Source organism: Sceloporus occidentalis, unplaced genomic scaffold (genome assembly GCF_023333645.1).
Source record: "Sceloporus occidentalis isolate IW3139 unplaced genomic scaffold, rSceOcc1.0.p SCAF_29, whole genome shotgun sequence".
In the NCBI taxonomy this organism is placed as follows: Eukaryota; Metazoa; Chordata; class Lepidosauria; order Squamata; family Phrynosomatidae; genus Sceloporus; species Sceloporus occidentalis.
The window spans coordinates 930,414-951,384 of NW_028317009.1; the positions used below are offsets into that span (position 1 = coordinate 930,414).

The 20,971-nt window shown below is 39.7% G+C and overlaps 1 protein-coding gene across 1 annotated transcript; it reads left to right on the plus strand.

Moving 5' to 3' along the window:
• The first annotated feature begins 863 nt into the window (after positions 1–863).
• Positions 864–19,869, plus strand: LOC149299090 (heat shock factor protein 4-like). The gene is made up of 19 exons (XM_089486581.1): positions 864–980; positions 3,199–3,307; positions 3,565–3,692; positions 4,299–4,423; positions 5,015–5,090; positions 5,674–5,738; positions 6,868–6,967; positions 8,253–8,377; positions 8,581–8,805; positions 8,898–9,003; positions 9,438–9,503; positions 9,653–9,740; positions 10,236–10,354; positions 16,811–16,920; positions 17,666–17,832; positions 18,067–18,224; positions 18,385–18,466; positions 19,003–19,209; positions 19,601–19,869. The coding sequence occupies exons 1-19, from the start codon at positions 864–866 to the stop codon at positions 19,867–19,869; spliced, it is 2,442 nt and encodes an 813-aa protein (XP_089342707.1).
• The last annotated feature ends 1,102 nt before the right edge of the window (positions 19,870–20,971 follow it).

Sequence of the window (20,971 nt, forward strand, 5' to 3'; positions counted from 1 at the left end):
CTCACGATATTGCATTTCTATGATCTGCAGTACATATGGACATTCATATATCGGTGGGTTACTTAGTGTGAAAACCTGCCTACATCGAGTACTGTTGAATCTTAAAGTAACCATCATGTCAGTTTATGGTGTGGCTTTTTGTACCACGGGAAATAGAAGTGCCATAAACCTCCCTGTGCCATTTAATCAATGGGGCACGCCATACTGTCTAGCATCATGGCATGCCAATAGCATGGACATATTACGACCAGACTTAATTCTGAACCCGGTTTATTGGAAAGAAAGAATTGGGAGAATGTGAACACCCATCCTCAATGCACATGCATAGAATACGAAGCACTTAACATATGGTATCTACCTAGTGGCATTCCAACTTAAGTACCGTTATGCATCTTTCTACATATCATATGCATACATGACCCCTTCTGCGATCATGCCTCGAGTTAGAAATATCCGCTCTATTTATACATATGGTGGTGCAGCTTACTGCATGACATATGAAGATATATAAACACATGGTCGACAGGTAACGGGGAGTTAAATTTTTCCCAGTGATGGTCATTCTTATGAGCATTAAACATGCTGTGTGCTCCCTTTGCATGATGTTGCATGTTTGTTCAGGGCTTTGTGGCCAGGGTATGAATGCTGGCTCACTTTGGCTATTGTTCTGTGCCAGCGAGGGGGGGGGGGGGTTGGTGGCAGCAAATTAGTGCTGAGTGTTTAACAGTGTGACATGGTGGTGTGAATCAGCTGCAGCATCTCTCATTGTGACACTGTGACCTCAGTAGATGGGTCCCTCTCGGCAGTCCATATCACCGTACCACCTCAAAGGCATGGAGTGTGAGTAGCGATCACCTGTCAAAATGCAGGAATCTGCCCTGACCATGGATGGGTACTGTAACAACGTACCAGCCTTCCTCACCAAGCTGTGGACGCTAGTTGAAGACCCTGAAACCAACCACCTTATTTGCTGGAGTGTGGTGAGTACGCTGGGTTATTTAGAGGGCTATGAAACCAGCTAGTACATCAGAGGATACAAGAGGAGGCTTTAGGGTTCCTTCCATAGTCCACAAGGCAGGGAACCTGAAACCAAGGATACTTCTAAAATGTTATAGTTCAAAAATAACTAGGAAAAGATGCATTACCCGCTTTGGTATTCTCCGTTTTGATCAACTTTCTGTTTAAAGTCCAGAATCAGAATTGAAAAGTGGTCTGTAGCCAAGTATAGTTGGATCTTGTGGATTATTATGTTTTTGAAGACGTTGGCGTGTTTGGTGTGTGTGAATATCTATCTATAGAAGATTAGCCTGTGATTCTGCATAGCTCACAGTTACATTGTTGCTGAGAACTGGAATAGTTTAAACACCAAGTGTTAGTTTCCGTACAGGAATATTCTGGGCGCTGCATGCCACTGACTTCTGTATTGGGGTTGTTCTTCACTTAAAAGAGACACATTTTAAACAAAATTAGCCCTTCTTTTAGTTCCACCCTACATTCCCATTGTAGCTTCCATCTCATGGCCTTAGCTTTAACGATTAGATCTCAATCATAAGCAAACCGAGTTAACAAGAGAGGTTTGATGTTTCAGCTCATTCAACAAAGGGTCAACCGTTCACATCTGGAAGATATGTTTGGAAATGGGGACACTTGCCCTATTCTGCATTGTTTTTATTTATAAACCTAATTCTACCTTTCCTGGGACATTCACATAATACGTTGGGGTTTCTAGGATGGTTAGGCCGTAAATCCAGACTTATGCTGCTGATGTTGGAAAGCCTTCTCTCTAGCTGGCAGACCAGTTGTAGTGGATCAAACCTTATTTCAGTTATGGCTTCATAACCGCTAACATATTGGAGTACAGAAGGAGAGAAGGTGAGACGATCTGTTTGGGGATTTTGAATACTGGATCCAGCTTCAGTCATGGATATCACATTGGACATTATTTATGGACAACATAATGTCTAAATGCTTTCTGTTGAAAATATGTTACCACTTTTCTGTTATATTTAATGGAACTAGTTAAACAGTTACTGCAGCCCACATATGAGATTATCTCATTAGTTATACAAATTACATAATTTTTCAGGGTTGTAGCACAGTTTCACGTTTACATCCAAAAGGCTTGTACAAGCTTTGTGCGGTAATCAGTTAGACAGGGTCTAACACTATTTCATTGTATTAAGCAACTTCCTGAAGGTAAAGTTATGGAACCCACCTTAAGTCTACTCGTCATGTAACCAAAACCATTGCCGTCCACGTTTTGGTCTGCAACCCTGATGAAGAACCATGGTTTGCTACTATGTTTTATGACCCGAGCCTATCTGAAAGCCCAATAGGTTCCAATAACTGACCTACCTGGTCTTAAGTAAGAATAGCCACAAGAGTTAGGGTAGAGCAGACCTAGGTGAGTTTGGCCCATGTAGCATGTTGACTTTGTAAAATATGTGTTATGTGTTTTCTGCGGCACAAATTAGGTGACTCAAAAGTTGTATAGCTTCACAAGTCTCAGCCTGCCTGAGTGAATGACACTAAGCCGTGGTGTGGTACGCTGACAACAGACTTGGCAATCATTCTTCACTTGTTCCTTCTTACATTATAATTACATGTATTCATACTAGTTATACTTATGAATGCTGCCTAAATAAAAACAGTATTGGTTATACATGGACAAATCTCAGTTGTTTTCATTAATTCATATAAATTGGGATATTTTTCCAGTGTCTAGGTGATGATGGCCCTTCTGTGAGTAATCCATAATTCTAATATTTTCTGATCTATATTTTTCAAATGGCCATGTGTCTGGAATGATCAAAACTGGAACAGTAAATGACACATTTTATAAGACATTTTACTTAGTGAATGTGCGTATGGCCACCAATACGTTCCTATCATAGATAGAGAAATTCACATCATGGAGGCGTCACATGGGGCAACAAGTTTCATATTAACTATTTATTGGGTTATGCCATGTTTGGACCCCAATTCCTCCATGATAACTCTCTAGGGTCTAGTAATAAGTGGGGAGATTTTAATACAAGGAGAAGCTAGCCTTTTATTTTATTGTCGACAGTATAAAACTTGCCTTTTTCAGAAAAAAATGTGTTGTTAAGAATGCATGTGAATTTCTGAATGCCTTTTCCTCCTCATCTGTATGCTTGATACTACTTTTCACACCTCTTATCTCTGGGTTTCTTCCAGAATGGAACCAGTTTCCATGTCTTTGATCAAGGAAGATTTGCCAAGGAAGTCTTACCCAAGTATTTTAAGCACAACAACATGGCCAGTTTTGTGAGACAGCTGAATATGTGTAAGTTTGTAAATCTCCACACCAGCATTCTGATCTTATACATTAAGAAAGCGCGCAGCGTTTCCAGGTCGGTATAACTCAAAAAGCAACCTAACACTTTAACTACGTTTTTCAACACAATCTTTGAGTGCTCGACCCTTTGGCACTTAGAATTAAAAATACAAATGTGGCCCTTGTGGCATTTATGGTAACATGTGCACGTGGGGTCACCAACACATTTATTCTGGGATTATCAGTTCAATATTGTCTTTTTGCAGATGGATTCAGGAAAGTGGTGAATATTGAGCAGGGTGGGCTAGTGAAACCAGAAAGAGATGACACAGAGTTTCAGCATCTCTACTTCTTGCAAGGGCATGAACATCTCCTGGAGCACATCAAGAGGAAGGTGAGATAACCACCGCCTGGCTCTAGGTGCTTTGATAGACCTGTCCTCTATACGCCTACAGGAGGCAGCTTTTAGACTATCTTGAAATATGACATCCATGATTCACAGTCCGCTTCTGGACGGCTGAGAATAAAGGTTGTTGTTAATCGACAGCAACTACAGACCTACCAGTTAGGAGTTGTGGATCTACATCCAATGTAATTGATTAATTATGAGCTTTATACCTGATTATTGAATGTAAACCAGTTGATAACTGCATAGGTGTAAATAACACTTAAGAAATACTTTGTATGTAGATCACATTCTAGGGACAATTCAGCAGGCAGCCATCTACAGTATCAGAGCCTAAATTGTATATATGATAAGAACTAAAAGCCATAGAGGTTGGCGTGTGTCCTCGTTAACATGAACATGAAGTAGTGTACTGTGCAGAGCAGTACCTGCCTGTCCTGATGAGCAGAGCAGGGCCTACTGACATAAAATGTTTATTGAGGTTTAGCAAAGGTATGTTAAAATGCTTGCAGATATAGTGCCTGTCTAATTGATGCTTATAATAAAAACAGAATGACAGATTGAGTGCTGCAAGTGGATTTGTATGGCCCACAGGTATCTGTTGTGAAGAGCGAGGAGACAAAGCTTCGACATGAAGATGTGAGCCGACTGCTGTATGAAGTCCAGTCCCTACGGGGACAGCAAGAGAACACAGAGTGCCAAATACAAGACATGAAACAGTGAGTCTGATGGGTATGGGGCCTTATGGAAGAATCATACAAGAGTGTTGTGTTGATAAATAGTTCTAGACCACGGAACAACTAAATCTTCATAATTACCCATTAAGCCACCAAAGAAGTACACCATTACCACTAGGAGCCCCAGAGGATTGGTGTCTACAGACAGTGACCAAGTGTGGAAACGTAATGGTTCGTTTGACTACGGCGTAATAAAAGCTACAATAGTTGGGGTTGATTATCCTCAATTGAGAACATTAAGCGAGCCTTTGATGATATGATCATGATAATTCCCACAGGTTAGGGCATTCTCAAGCCTCTGCCCCTCCATGCCTGATCCGAGATGTATATCATGGAGCTCTTCTGCTGTGTAAACACATAGTAAGGTGTCTGTATTACTGTGGAACCCTGTGATGCACACCATGCCATTCTGTGCTCATAGGAAAGAGAGATGTCGAGGAAAGAAAGAGAAACAGATCTTTGATTCACCGTTGAGTCAGATGTAGAGCAAACTGGATTCAGCTTAAATGTTCTAGTTGCCCTGGGTTGTAGTTCAATCATTTTCTCAGTATTTAACCTTTATTTCTTCTACAGGCAGAATGAGGTCCTATGGAGGGAAGTTGTCTCCCTCAGACAGAACTACTCACACCAACAGAAGATAATCAGTAAGGTCAGATGAGTTCTTATAAATGGTTGGGTGTCTTGGATCTACACAGAACCATTTTGTCAATGTGCCATATTGTAATTAATCAAAGGGCCCCAAGCGATGGGAGGACCCACGGTTATCCTCTTAAGTTGGTGAATGGAGACAAGTTCCCACTAGTAGATGAAGCTACATATTTTAAAATTTTTATGACCAACCTTTATATTTACGTTGGCTCAGAATGCCTGGTACCTTTTCATTTGATGTTTGTTCACATATTCTTACAATGAAACCTCCTACCCTCTAGCCGCTACATAACATCTTGACAAGAAAATGTACCAAAGGGGAATAGCTTCAAGAAATAGAATGTTGATTGACAGCTGTGTTACGGAAGCCATAAACATTAAAACTGTTGACCCAAAAATGTTGTAATGCAAATACGCTCCAATTCTTAAAAGGCTCCTAGAGAAATATGGAGAATGTATCCTTGTGATATCAGTGCCACCGGAAGGCGTTGCTGATTATCTTTTTGTAATGTCGCTTGTGTTCTTTGTCAGGTTTGTGGTTCAGTGAATTCCGTAGCACCTGATTTTGTGCTTTTCTCTGACAGTTAATCCAATTTCTGTTTGGGCAGCTGCCTCCCGGGCCCACCAGCGCTGGAATAAAGAGAAAGATGTGAGTATCTGAGGTAGGGGGTTTGTTAAGGGCTCTGCCCACCCTGCCGACACAAAACCTCCCCACCAACAAACTCACAAGCTCAGCAAGGCCGGGGCGCGGGTCACCTGACTCGGTCACCGTGGTGACGGCCACTGAATGGTCCTGCTGAGTCAGATCTGCTGACCTTTGCTTTCAGATCCCTGTGTACAAAGTGCCCTCTCAGCTCCTGGACCTATTGTGGGGGCAGAATGGGGGGATTCACAGAAAGAGGGGGCAGAGGGGCTACCAGGAGGACGAGGTCCCAAAGCAAAATGCATAGGATGGGAGATGATAACTGATAAAACACCTTTGGGTGCGCTCACATACACATAATACAATCACAACGGAATAATGTTACTGTAATGAAAATAACGACAACACGTAACATTATTAAAACTGCAATCAGTAAATCACTAGTTACATTAACATGAAAATTAACCGTAATCTTTGCTTCTGTTTTATACAGTATTTTTTTTTACATTTCTAAATATATTATGTTAAAAGGGATTGTAAAATAAATATGGATGAAATATATGAATTGATGGATATATTTTATATTGACACCGGATTTAGCTGGTGATATTTCTAGGGATCTGGGGTGTCGCTCAGGGTTGTTCGCTGGTGTATAGGTTAATATTGGACACTTGGATGCTTGTTTCTCTGTATAAGAACATCCAAAGCAAATCTGGTCTTCATTAAAGCCAACTTAACCTCGGTATTTGCGTAGGAGTCATGAGAACCTTTATTCTAGAGTTGGGGCTCCTCTGCTAAAGCTTATCATTAAGCGCAGAGACATTTCTAAAGACATTGCTGCCGGTTCAACCAGAACCTCCATCGCATTCTGTAGTAAAGTTGGAGGTACTTCGCACCTGCCGGAAGACCAGTCGTTTTGGTTGAGGTCCACAACTGAATTCTAGAACGCAGAAGTAGAACCAGATAATGACCCTGGATACACAGAAGCTCAGCCTTTCGTGTCGGGCTTAGTTGTACTTATTTGTTGTATTTGTTGGTCTTGTGTATATTGTCGGTCTCGTCTACAACATGTAATCTGCCACTTTTTCCATGAACCCAGCAATGTCTAAACTGAACACTTCACATTCCTTTTCAGTCCTCTGATGTTGGACGATGGAAACTCTGCACTCCCACTTTCCAAATTCAGTCGGCACCTTCCTGTGGATTCCCTCCATGACCCATATTACATCCAATCAGTGAGTATGATCCTTTACTTCCATATTCAAGCATGTACTTGCCTACCATATATCCATCAAAGGGTTGAATGGTCACAGGACTAGATGAACTACCATTCAGTTAATGTTCAGTTCCTGGCAATTAATATAATTTAATTTAAGCACCCTTTCCTCACCCTAGAACTCTCTAGTTCCTCATGTCAATTTAATCCTTTCCTCTCCTTTCTTCGCTGTACATCTCCGAGCCCTTTTCACCCTTACTTTTACTTTACTTTACTTACTTATGTTTTGATTTAATTTAAGCAGCAGATAATTTCCACTTTCTTTCATACCATTTTATTTCCTTTCCCCCTAACACAGACTCCCCAAAAAGAAATTCAAAAGAATATATCCTTTTCAGAACGCAATATTGAGCAATTAGTATTGCCTGATATTTCATTTGTTGAAGTCATTTTTCTACTAGACACGTATGACCTCAGCATACACAGAATTAAATACTGCCTTTCAATATTTGTTAAGCCCCAAGGGCACTTGGAGCAATTACTTTTAATGTTTTCACTGTAATTATGTACCAGCAAGTTCTGATTTTTTAGCAAAACAAAAACCTACAATTACAGCATCGTCTTGTAACTTTATCCATACAGCACAGATGAATTATAAATAATTAATGGCACCTGAAATCTTGTCTTGTATCCCTTGGTGTCTTTAAAACTGTTTGGGTCTGAAATTCTACATACCTTTGTCCAGCCCTGACCATATACATTAACACAAAGAAGGATCAGCTATAATGTACAGACAGTTGGGCAAAAATAAAGTTATGGCTGGAAACCTTTTGGGTCAGATTTTGTTACCAGATATATTATTTATTTTTGGTATTAGAATACTGGTTCTCCCATATACTGCAATAGAAGAGGTTGAGATAAAATTAGTTATTAGAATCTAGCCATTGATCCGATACTTTTTATTGCATCTAGAATCTTTGTTGCCTCTACTCTTATAGATGATGAGATATGAGTTAACATCAGAATCAAATGTAGTCCAATGCTAATACAATTTTAACAAAACAAAAGGTTTTTATCGTGTGTCTTGGTCGTTACATTGTAAAGTTTAATTTAACACATTATTATCCCTTTTGATGATCATTAATGTCTATATTATCGCCAGTTCCACCTTCCCTTGATAATATTGCGTATGTTAAGTAAGTTAAACTGAGTACGACGCGGCTGGTTACATAGTAAACTTGCCCATATGTTTGTGCATTTTTTGGTTATATGTATGTAGACTAATATATAGTATTAATTTGCAGCCAATGGCAGATCCTGCCTCTTCATTAGGCAGCTCTACAGTCAGTGCTGGACCAATCATATCTGATGTTACAGAGACGGCATCCAGTAGCACAGCAACTGCCCCATCCACCGCCGATGGGGAAAGGTGAGTAAAGACTAATAGATGGTCAAAGCGGAGGACAGCCAAGCAGCCAGCTTTCTATCTGTACGATAATCAGTGCCAGTAAATTATATAGATTTATCCCTGTCCAGAAATATATTTATCATAAGGAAGACCAGATGCAGATAACTCTACAACAATAAATAATCTGTTGCTCGGTTCTAAGAGAAAGCATGTTCCTACTGTAGGGAGAAGTGCCTTCTGCTGATTAAAGAAGAACCCATTAGTCCAGGAGTGAAGGCAACTGCAGATCCAGACATCTCCCTGAGCAATTGCAATTCTTGCTCTGACCCACCTGTTCTTCCAGTGGCGATGGTCCAGTCAATACTGGAAGGGAAGGAAAGCTGCAGCTCACCCCAGGCATCAGTATCTCAGCAGCTGGAAGGACAGGGTCGAAGGAATCCACTGGAGAGGTAAGTGTATACTGGCAAACAGTCTTCTTGGGTGGAACATCCATGGAAATGTGTATGATGTGTTTATTCTATATATGCCTCCCTACTTCCAGGTCGGACATCTCAGATCCCTTGGATGGAGCCGATGTCAGTCTGGAGGGTCTACAAATGCTTCTCAGAAGTCATCATTATAACCTGGACTCATCTACTGTCCTGGATGTGAGTATCTACTTTTCTGAGTATACAACCAATAACACAAAATTAAAGAACAGTTTATCTTAACTTGGTCTGTTTAATTAAATAAACATTCAGACATTGGAAATCTGAAATGGGTAACACAAAAAGAAAAAAAAGCAAGCCATAAATATCACCTCTATTTTATATGGACACATGCCATGATTGTTAATGAGCAATCCTCTTGATTTACATTACATTTATTTATGTAGCGCCTTTCATCAAAGGGATTCCCATACCAATAGGCCTTCAACTGAGGATTTGGAATGTTCTTTTTGTCTTCTCGGAAAATAATAAGAGGTATACTGAGCTCTGGATCCCAGTGCCAGCTCGCCCACTAATTATTGAGTCTTCAATGTATTCCTACAATGCATAGTGTAAATGTTGTGATACAATGTAATCATTAATATTGTCTACAGATGTTCAGCACTGGTCTTTGTGTGAGTGAATGGAGCCTTCCGACTATGGACACCAGTCTATCACAGGTGGGAAACTGTGTCCCATTTTAGGACATTAGAGGAAACTAAATTTCTTCTAATCTTCATAACAAGCTGTAAACCAGTCACCATTTAAAAAACCTTTTACCTATGCCCCAAGGAATTATCCTCCAATTTCGACATGTTTTTTTCCCCAGGTGCAGCAACTCTCGGTTGGTTTAGAGAAGAATGTGGCTGAGTTGCCGCCAAAGGGCCTCAATCCCGCATTCAGCTCTTCCTGTCAAGGTGAGAAATGAGTGGAAGGAATGGATCTCAAGAGTTAGCCTTGACAAATATACAGAGAGGGAATTGTACATTGGGCCGATCTAGTTTGGGTATTTTTGGCTTGCAATTTGAGGATTGGCTACATGGTGGGAAACTGGGAACTATGTTCCTCCAATGCTGGATCCTTTCTATACTCCCCTATACTGTGTATTTTAGTGAAAGTGGGCACGAACAGTCCATTGGTTGCTATGGTAATCAGTACACGTTTCAAACTTTGCATAGAGTTACTTTTTTATATGTTTACCCCTATGAATTGCTACACTTTTCTTTGCAAGAGTGTATCAAGTATAACCGATCCATGCATATTCACTACTACACACTATATCATAAATGCAATGCTACAATCATAGAGAGTCACTGCTTAAAGCCTGGTGGAATTCTGGGCCAACTCTTGTAGACTAAACTGTCTGGGATCCTGTTCTAAATGAATTACTGTTCTAAACCCCATTATCCTAGGCAAAAATTCTGATCTTGAGAGCTCGGCTCCTTTCCTTTCAGAGGAGATGGTGAATCTTGCTGGATCATCGGCTCTGTTTGCCACAGAAGACGGTGTGGTTTCCTATCTCTCTACAGGGGTAATTCCAGGAGATACGTCGTTGGACCTACACCCTACAGAAGAAAGGAACGAGTGACATCATTGGGCTGACCAAACCGCATGAAGAAACTAGATTCGCTTTGCACAGGGGTACTGCATGTTCAAGGATGAAAATGAATCTTCTGCAATTTATGGTTAAACAAGGTTTCTCTACAGACCTAGGTCTGCTATGTTAATTAACGGGTCTTGCTGTTAGGCTGTTAGCTGGCAGAAGGATGAAAAGTGTCATATGTATATGGTAATAATATCACTAGTATCTTAGTTTGAAGCACATTCGATTATATAGATTTGACGTGTGTACTCCTATATATTGCAGAACATTCATTTTCAGCAGGGGAGGGGGGTCCAAAGTGTGTTTATAAAACATGCTCAAATTTGAATGTATTAAAAAAAAATACGGGATTCAGGGACCACCCAGGTCACCTCATCTGCACTGGTGACCTTAAAGGTTTTGCACATTATTCACGTGTTACTTCTGTCCCAAAACAGATTCATTCTGTATATACAACTCATTTCGAGGTTATTACACTGATCCCGTGAGCCCCCTCTCCTCTTTTTCTCTATCCACGGTGAGGAATGGCAGACACGCCACTGAATGTAATGAGATATCTGCCGTGGACCACTGAGGATTCTGCGAAATGCTGGTAATTTTTTTGTGTTTGTTTTTGAAGACCAAGGTCTGATACATTTTTTTTCTTTAACAAAGCTGAGCTTTGTTTGTTTTTATATTTAATACAAATATATCTAATTCTATATATATATGATATATATATATATATATGAACATACTGATATATATACAAATACTCAGACGCTTAGGACTTGTGTTTAGCATTTATAAAATTATATCGAAGTGAAAACTTTTGCAGTATGAAATGTATTTTACTTTATTTTTAAGTTATATTGTTATTATACATACACTTTCTTCATGACTACGGAACCCATTATGGGTAAATGAGATTAATATACCGTACCGCTCTTGCGTTTTCTACAAACCTGACAACAGATGCCCAACTCTAATGGCACAATATATTAATGTTTCTTATCCGCGCATTTTAAATTCAGCTGCTAATCGTGTTGGATGAAACGCCGGAGTGGGAGAAATAAAAATGATGTGTTCTGTAGTGGTCAGCTCTTGTACAAAACCCCAGAACTCATAAATTCTCAGCTATTCCTTCTAAGAATTAACTATTCAGTCTTGATGCCTCAAATAGTAATGGATAGCATTAAGTCACGATTGTCCTCAGTCTCTTGTCTTACATGCAACTTTTTCAATTAGTTTGTAGAGCATGTCAAGTATTTTTCCGTGGGGCAATTGGGATGTCTAATATGTCCCTGTTACTAAGATAAAAGATAAGCACTCATTTGGGTTTTAAAATTCTAAAAAAGGAACACCCTAGTCCCAAAACTGAATTTCTTTTTACTTTTAACGCATGTTGGAGACCATTTCAAAATCTTTTTACTGAATGCAAATTAGACAATGCATTTTCTAGTTATTGAAGTAGAAAATTGGACCTCTGTCTTGTTTTCCTCCCTGGCTGCCACTTCTGAAACCAGGAAGCTTTAGTATGCAACTTTTTTGCACGTGCTCAGTAGCATAGAACCATTGGGAGTTCTACTGAGCATGTGCAAGAAGCATACTGGAGAATGCTCTCTGTTTTCAGTAAGAGCAGCTGGGGGAGGAGCCACTAGAGTCCAATATGCATTTAACATGCAAATAGGTCTAGATTGCTCCTTTAAAACCTGAAATCAGACATTGGTTTAAAGAGACTAGTTGGTTTCATTCATGTACATGTTATATTTAACATTATTTAGCAGGAGTTCAGGGGTCAATGTATAACTATTCCCTCCTGAGTTTGTAGATGAGGAATGATCATGCAATGTTACCCTGCCCGCCAACATACCATTACATCCAGCGTAGTGGCGCCTGTCAAACATGTATACTGCGTGACAAGAGGCCGGATGAACACTCCGTCAATGAATGTCAGCACTGAATACATTGACTTGGCATAGCCATATGTTAGCGATATAACAGTGATGCATTTAACAGCCACATTTACATTAAGGCTGTGCTTGATAGTTTATTACCACCTGACTGTATACGCTGCATCTCACTGTGCTTGCATTTCTGTATATGCCCGGTAGCAATGTGCAGGGTGTGACTGTATCGGATAGGGGTACATAACTTGTCAGTGACGGTATCTTACAGTTATATATACAGCTTGTGACCGACAGCCTTTGTCTTTGACAGCCGCATGTATAAATCATGACTTTATTAGACAGACGTGAATAAACTGCCTTTGATCTTACATAACGGTTTCCGTTTCCCTTACACCGTTACTACCCCTGAGAGAGACTACATCAGACTAGCTAACTTACTCCAGAACCGATTAGTTATCTATGCATTATTGGTCAAATATACCAGCTATACGTTACCCTAACTGGCGGATCAATACACGTCATGGAAGAGTCAGACACCCGTTTGGAAACTGGATGTAGCAGACATTGTGTGTACGTTGTCAGCGTATACGGCTGTTGTTAGTACACTATGACAATCTTACCAGTACATTGTAACTCTGCCTGACATCCGTAGAAAGCACGACTACGCCTGACAGTCTTATATACATTGTTGCTCTACTTGAATCTGATGCACTAATGAGACATATTTGCACTATGCTGTAAATTTGTATAGTTTTACAAACAGCCCAAATTCAATAAAACTTTCTTTTCTCACTGATTGTGTCTTTGTTTTCTTACGCTTCATTCATTCACAAATTATTCAAAACCACTCATATGCTGACAAGGAGGCATTTAAAACAAGAAATGTGTAGTCCCTTGATTATAGCCTAAGGTGGATGGTGGTAAAAATGAAAAAATGATCTTATTTATGGTGATGAATACGTTTGGATCCTATGGTTCTGCTGTAAGGAAACCGAAACACAAGTGAGCAAACTTGGTTGGGTACAAGTAGAGCAGAAGTGAATAAAACATTTAAGAATATATCTAAGCCATAACAAGCCACACACCCCATCAGATTGTATAGGTGAATTTACTCATCCACAAGAACAAGATATGTAGCCAGATACCATTCAACATGCAGCTCCTGAGCTCCATACCCTACATACATTAGAAAGGAAACCATCCTCAATCTTTTATTGCTTTCACTCCAAGGTTGGAAGGATCAGATCTAAATATGAATAATGGAGAACGTTGAAGAACTGCTGATTCTGTAACATAGAACACAAAAATCTAGAATGATCTGGCATTTTAGTCTCTGGGACGTCACCATGGTTATGACTGTTTCTAAACCTAAGTATGAAGATCAGTTAAGTTTTCTAAAGCGGGCTTCTATTCAACATATCAGGAATTGCCCTGTGCATGGAATCTTTTTTCCAGATACAGGTATGGTGCACACCAAGTCTCTCTGGTGTGACATCTGTTCTTGGTTACATTGGAGGCAACCATTGAACATTTTTTAAATCACTACTTTCTAGCTTAATGTATTTAAAGTATAACAATAGCTTTCCATGAACTGGTCTATAGTTCTAAACACGCACTGTGGATCTTCTGCTAGAAATAAAGTATGAGGCTTTACTGGCAATTACTGGGGTGCAAGTGTATGATGTCATATGCTTGCATCATCTTTCAATGAGAATGCAGAGCCACATGTAGGAGATTTATTTTAGCTCGAGACTCCCATCGACTGTTCCACTGATTCTGAAAAGTAAAAACGGGAGATACATAGGGAAAGAAAACAAGTAATAGCCGGAGGAAGCCAAAAGTATGTTAGCAAGGTTCAGCTAGAACACAAGTGGCATCACAGCGTTTCAGAACGACCAAAGTATTCTGTACGAAACCTATATTTGCCAGAGGTCAGGAATAGATCAATTGTTTGTATGACCCTGGAAATTCTGGCTTAGCTTTGAAATTGTTCAACATCTTTAGAGGCTTGTGTATTAACAAAATCCCTAGAAAAAAAATCTAGATCCTAAAACCAATAATTAGATTCCTGACTCTTGAAATGACAATTTTCTAGATCTGTTTTCGCATAAAAATAAGTAAGTCGCTTTACACTTCCTGGCTCTAGATGAGAGGTCATTAATGATTTTAAAAACTGGCACTGATCACGAGAAGCCATAAAAGCTGCCAAGGCTTCCTTCGTAATTCTGTCTTGTTTATTAACTATTGAAAAGAAAGATGATACTGGCAAATCTGCTAAGGTTCACTCTCTTAACATACCAGAGTGCAACTGTTCTGTCTAAGTGGAACAGCATCTTTAACTGCTAGAAGTTTTAACTATGCAAACTAAGAATTTCACTTACAATGTACAGTAATCCGTAAACCTGTCCCTTCATTCTGTGTCTCTCCTATTCTCTGTGGCCTTGTGTTCTGTGTAGTTTTCATAAAGACGAGAAATAAACCAGAAGGAGCAGCTTTTCCAGTCTTACCACTCAATCTTGCCCCATTCAATTAATCCTTGGGGCCAAAAGCACCGAGATCCCATCCTCTGGACACACAATGAGACGGGTGGTTCCCACATGTGGTTGAAATGCTGGCAGTGCTTGCTTGTTTGTATTTGCAACTTGGTAAGTCTTTAACTCTGATTTTATTCTAAACATAGATCTGCATTCAAATGTAGAGCTAGAGATAATATTTTAACCGTGCAATGGAACAGCCATCTAAGGTAATGCATTTAGGAAAATAAGGTGATCAGAAGGCTTCCTCCATCAGCTACAAGTGAAACATGTTACAAAGTAGCAATGATTTTAATGCAGTCATGTGTTTTCTATAATCATCTTGGAGTTGGAGGTCTTGTCATCCCATGGGTGGTCAAGCTATAGGTACACAACACAACCGTATAATATATAGTAGTCTGAGAGTACAGGACAAAGGATTTTTTATTAGAAATCTTATAAACTTAGTTATGCCTTCCATAGATGTGTAGATCTCTAGCAAACACGTGTAGGTTAAATATTAATCTAATAGTATCTATTAACGGGACATCTTCTGTCCGGCTGTTGGGTCTCCTGGTCTAGGTACATGTTGAAATAAGGTAGCCCCTTAGCTTTCGTTTAACTACAACGCTCTCAGCTAGAATTTAGCTGTTTCTGGATAAGAGGAGATGTCATTTCTCAACAGCTGGGGAGCGACCTGTTTCTTTTCCAGCAACAGGTACACTTTAGATGATTTTTTTTTTCAATAAACATACTGTCAATAACTTCAGCCTGCAATAATGCTTTATAAACACACCAAGGATATACTATGATTCAGTGGACATTTTAATTTAATTGTATTTATCATCAACAGTACTTAAGTTGATGGTATCCCAAAAAGTCACAGGGCATGGATCCCACTTCTGCGTTTTTTGGTTAGGACAAACTTGCCCCTTTGATCCATGCGCAAAAGCTGATTACAATTTACTTTGCTTGAGGGACTTTATATGTTTCTCATAAATGTTTGTCTATATGTGCAGTTGTGGTTCTTGGACAGAATGCGTGTGGATACTACAATGTTACAGACGCTCTGGGCATCTTTAATGAATCTCCAACTCTCATGTATGTACGCCCTGTCAAAAACTGGAAGGAGACAACGTTTGTGGCAATAGATGTGATCTTCAGAGCAATCCTAGACATGGTACAGTAGCTCCAACTAATACAATTTAAATATATCGAGGTAATAATAAAGTCAGGGACCACACCAATGGGATCCAGAGATGTCTACACAAAATCATGTGTTTACCAGCATGTAATATTCCGTTCTTAGAAGATGGAGGGTTTAGCTGTCACATCACTCAACGTGATCCTTCACAATGTCTGGATTCCAAGCAGCCGAGACGTTTTGTAGACGTAACTGTTCAGTTAAGATAATTTTTTTGAAGGCAACCTGGGTTGGCGATAATCCTCTTTAAATAGTGTTCTAGCCCAGAGTTATACGACAAACAAAGGTATCTTCAGGGTCCACCACAACGTTTTGGCAACTCCAATTTCTCTTTTGGTTTTTACAGGATGAAAAGTTACAGACTCTTACAACATTGATGGACTTTGAAATGGTAAGAAGGGCTGTTTGATTCAGTGGTACATACCATTGGCATACGTCAAAATCATATTTGGAATGTAACGACTGATACATAACACCTGAGGGCTTCGCTGAGTTAGAAAAGGTTTCTGGCTCCAATCCAACAATCCAATCAAACAATATAATTACAAAAACCTCCATCAATCATTACTTAAAGAGTTTTTACTCACAGGCCCTCAAGTACCCCCAGCAGTGTATGCTTTCAGGAATCTCAGGTGTGCATAGGTGGATCAATCAATCCTTTGTCTTCCTTTGCAATAAATCTGACTCACTTCCAGTATTAGTGGCATATTTTGTATTATTTGTTCTAAGAGATGCTGTTGTCTAGCAATAAAATGTGTTTTTTCCCCCAATTTTATAGATATGGCAACATCAGCTTCTCTCCTGGGATCCACAAGAGTTCTGTGGGATAAAGCGAGTTCCCATCCCTGTAGCTTCAGTCTGGACCCCCGACATATATGTCTCCGAAACGTATGTTGGACAGACCATAAAAGAAATGCAAAGAAGTAAATTCCACAAAAATACAAGGGTTCCTTGTTACCTCAGTCTGGGTTATCACTCAGCATCACGTTGGATTCTGTCTTTTCCTGCTGTCTTATGAAACCTACTTGGACTTTTAGGCATTTTAAGCATTGCTTTTGGGGTGGGTTGGGGAAAGGCTTGCTTTGATTTGAAAAGCTTGGCCACCATTTCTTTATGTTTTCTTTTCCATTGGATTTCTATATATATATAATAAATGTAAAATAATGTAAAAGGGTGAAGCCGTATTAGTCCAGTAGACACAATGCTTTCGAGAGTTATCCTCCCTACCGAACCTGATGAAGGGAGGATAACTCTCGAAAGCTTGTCTTTTAAATATTATGTTAGTCCAATAAAAAAGGTATCACCGCATACTCTGCAATACTCTGATTTTTTTACATTGTATATATGTATATATATATATATATATATATATATATATATACATAGTAGTGGGAGGCAACTGAAGCTACCAATCAGCTGCACCATAACTAGACTTTCCTTCATAACGCTTTGTTAAGTCAGTAAGATAAAACATTTAATCTCAGCTCACAGTTTATTGAATAAATCCTTCTCTTCCCTGATCTTGATGATTAACGTTTTATTACGTATCCATTGGAAGCATTATACGGTTCTCTGAGACTATATGTTTATCATATCATTACAAAAAAGAGGTTTTTTATGTCCCTCTTTACAGAACACAGGACGATTCTCTTGATTCAATCTACTTGCTGCTCTACCACAATGGCAGCGTCCAGAGGTTTAAAACCTTGCGTTTAGTGACTACCTGCTCTTTGGACCTCTACAAATTTCCATTCGATTCACAGAAGTGCAACTTAACTTTTGGGATGACTGTAGCTCCAGGTGAGAAAATGAATGCACGGTTTGTGTATACATGTCTCCGCTGGCATAGGGTTTACAATGTGTGCCCCCTGTATGGGCTTAAATAATGTAGCCAGACTTTATCTTATCTAAAACACAATGAATCCGGGTTTTCCAAAAGGTGGATCATTAATGGTATCTGAAATATACAGATATGCAGATACGTGAGTCTTAATGCACCTATATATTGATCATAATCTTCTCTTCTTCTTCTAGCTACCGATGTGGTTATGGCTCCCACAACCAATGCTAACAATGTCACGGATCTGTCTAAAATAATGTTTTCGAATGGAGAATGGTCTCTGCAGGATATAGATATTTTTGTTGCCAATGTCTCCAGACGAGGGGAGGAGTGGAGCAATGTGATTTATCAGGTATCCTACATCTAACACAGCTACACATTTATTTTAACAAAAATACAAATAAAAAACAGGTTCAAAATGTATTTTTTTATGAAGGTGCCACTGACATTGTATTCTAAGATGGAACATGAATGACACTTTATTAGGTTTTTTTTTTATTCGTCTGATACAGATCCACGTAAAAAGGGCTCCCATTCTGTACGTCATTAACCTCATTATCCCGGCATGCCTTCTCGTTTTTGTGGATGTTGCAAGTATGTTTATACCAATGGAGGGAGGAGAACGTCTAGGATTTAAGATAACGGTTGTGCTTGGATTCTCTGTGCTCCTGCTTATCCTGAATGACTTCTTGCCCAACACCGACAATCCACCTATTTTAGGTATGAACCTCACCTTGCACTAGAAAAGATAACTTATGAATTGCTTGGGCATCCATCTTGAATTATTTGGTAAATGATAGCATTCTAAAAAATGGGAAATATATTGCCTTCTACCATAAGGTTAAGTATTAGGTATCTGGCAGTAATAGTTAAACTTAAGACAACTGCTTTATCTGTTACATCGGCTGAAGCAGGTGTACTATCACTAGTAGTGGTAGATGCAAGGCACGGTTACTGTACAAATTTCTGGGGTTTGACTTCCCTTGCATATTATCTGGTGGTAAAACCTGTTATAACCTCTTTCGGTCTCTAGACTGGATCAAAATCTCTTTAATATTTCAGAATTCTCACAAAACCAACTATATACAGTAGTCAATAATGAGTTGTTGACTGTCTTCCTCTGTGTTCAGGTGTCTTCTGTATGGTTTGCCTGCTCATTATGATCATCAGCATCATGGACTCCATCTTCATCTCATATATGCTTTATCTGTCTACCGTACGAAGTAGTGTACCTAACTGGCTAAGACTCTGGGTTCTCAAACGCTTGGCATTTGTTCTTCGCATTGAAACAAATGTGCATATTGTGGACTCCAAAACTGTTGGTGTCCAGAATAAAGGTAAGGGTACAAAGTTCTGTGTAATACCCTACTTCCCAAGAATCATACTTGATCAGGACGTACCTCCATCTTCTGGGTTGTCCTGAACCACTGTCCTGTTGTTCTGGAATTGTTGGCAACCATCTATAATGGTCATCTACACACAGAATCACAATGTAACACCCTGTTTTCTAGAACACGTTCCAATCAAAGAAAGCAAAATGTATAGCAGAAAAAAAAGGAAAATGTGTTAATATGTATAGATCGAGTAGGATCTGTTTAAAAGATTTTGCTGCTTTAAATTTGTAACTTCCACAGCATCTGAAACATCTTCTACACTACCCAATGTTCTATCTGAGAATTATTATTCTACTGTATGTCCACAATATCAAAATAACATCTTTGTCCGTAGGAATGGTTGAACAAGAGGCTGTTCTGCAAGAACTACAGACAGGAAATCCAACAGTCAAGGACAAGGACATCCCTGAGGGCAAACTACTGAAAAGGATCCTACTGGAACTGCTCATGGTCCGTAGACATCTGATAGCCACCAAAAATGAGGAGGAATCAAAGTCAGAATGGAAAGTGGTAGCTTTTGTGCTCGACAGATTCATTCTCATCCTTTATCTGTTGATTGTAACGCTGATCATGGTGGTGGTGGTAGTCGTGTGGGCCTTCTAAGAACATTTCTAGGTGTGCAGGTTCATATTCATTCTGTGAGATGAACATTGTAACCTGTCAACAAGACAGAGAACAACAACTTATGTCTTTTGGTTTTGTGTATTGTGTTCATTTCTCAGTGCTAATGTGGTTAGTTGAAGATATGGTGTTTGTCTGTCCCAGTATGATTGGAAAAGTCATTTCTTTTTGCTAGCTGGTTGTCATGGGAGGGTTGGCATCATTCAGCTGGGGAACCAAGTGACCCAATGATAAATAAGCCGAAAAACAGACGAGATGCTAAAGCTTGTCCAGACTCTATTTACATTAAGGCAATGTATATGATCTCTAAAGGCGTTAGGGATTATGCAGGGAAATAATTTCTGGCGCAAAGTTTGTCACCATAGTGACCTAAGCAATATTTCTCCTACCTGAACCACTGGTTGCTATGGCGATAGACATTACACCACGGCCAGACTGGTTATGTTGAGGCAGCCCTGGCACTTTACACTTACACAGCGTGTGACCAGGCAGGCATATCGAGCTGCTGGAGCGGCAGATCGGCCACCAGCCCACGGGCATTTGCCCCATGTGTCAGATGCATACCTGGCAACTTTGTAAATGAGCTGACCCTGGGATGCTTGAAATATTAATTGACTTGCCAAATGTGTTGATTCAATGGCTCATGGGAACCTCGACTTGTCGTTATTTAAAGATACACAAGCAGGGATATCAAACATAACATTCTGGCAGGAAAAGCACCAGTTGGGAGTCTTATATATAATCACAGAAGTGTAGAATAGGAATCCAGACTGTGTTACCCCGAGATCCTGAGATTGGGGCAAACACCCTGAGATTCAGGGCCAAATCTTTTGGCACCCTGTAGTTACAGTAGGCCTGATGAGTATCTGGAAGAGCTGTAGAGGGCAGGCATTAGGACCCATGACCCCTTAATACCCCCTTGACCTGCTCCTAATTACCCTGCCTCACACAGTATGGCGTTTGAGATTCTGGGAGCAGGACACACATCGAGCCGTGACAAGGTCAGTCCTTTTTCAGTTTTGTTTTTAGGTTAATTAGTGCTAAAATGTAACTTTTAGCTGTACTTTTATCTTGTCAGCTGACA

Bases quoted from the DNA above. Each gene is read 5' to 3' on its own strand.
- LOC149299090 (XM_089486581.1), top strand. From the start codon at position 864: ATGCAGGAATCTGCCCTGACCATGGATGGGTACTGTAACAACGTACCA. The intron at 6,968-8,252 runs GTGAGTATGATC...ATTAATTTGCAG, and splicing joins ACCCATATTACATCCAATCA to CCAATGGCAGATCCTGCCTC. The intron at 9,741-10,235 runs GTGAGAAATGAG...CCATTATCCTAG, and splicing joins ATTCAGCTCTTCCTGTCAAG to GCAAAAATTCTGATCTTGAG.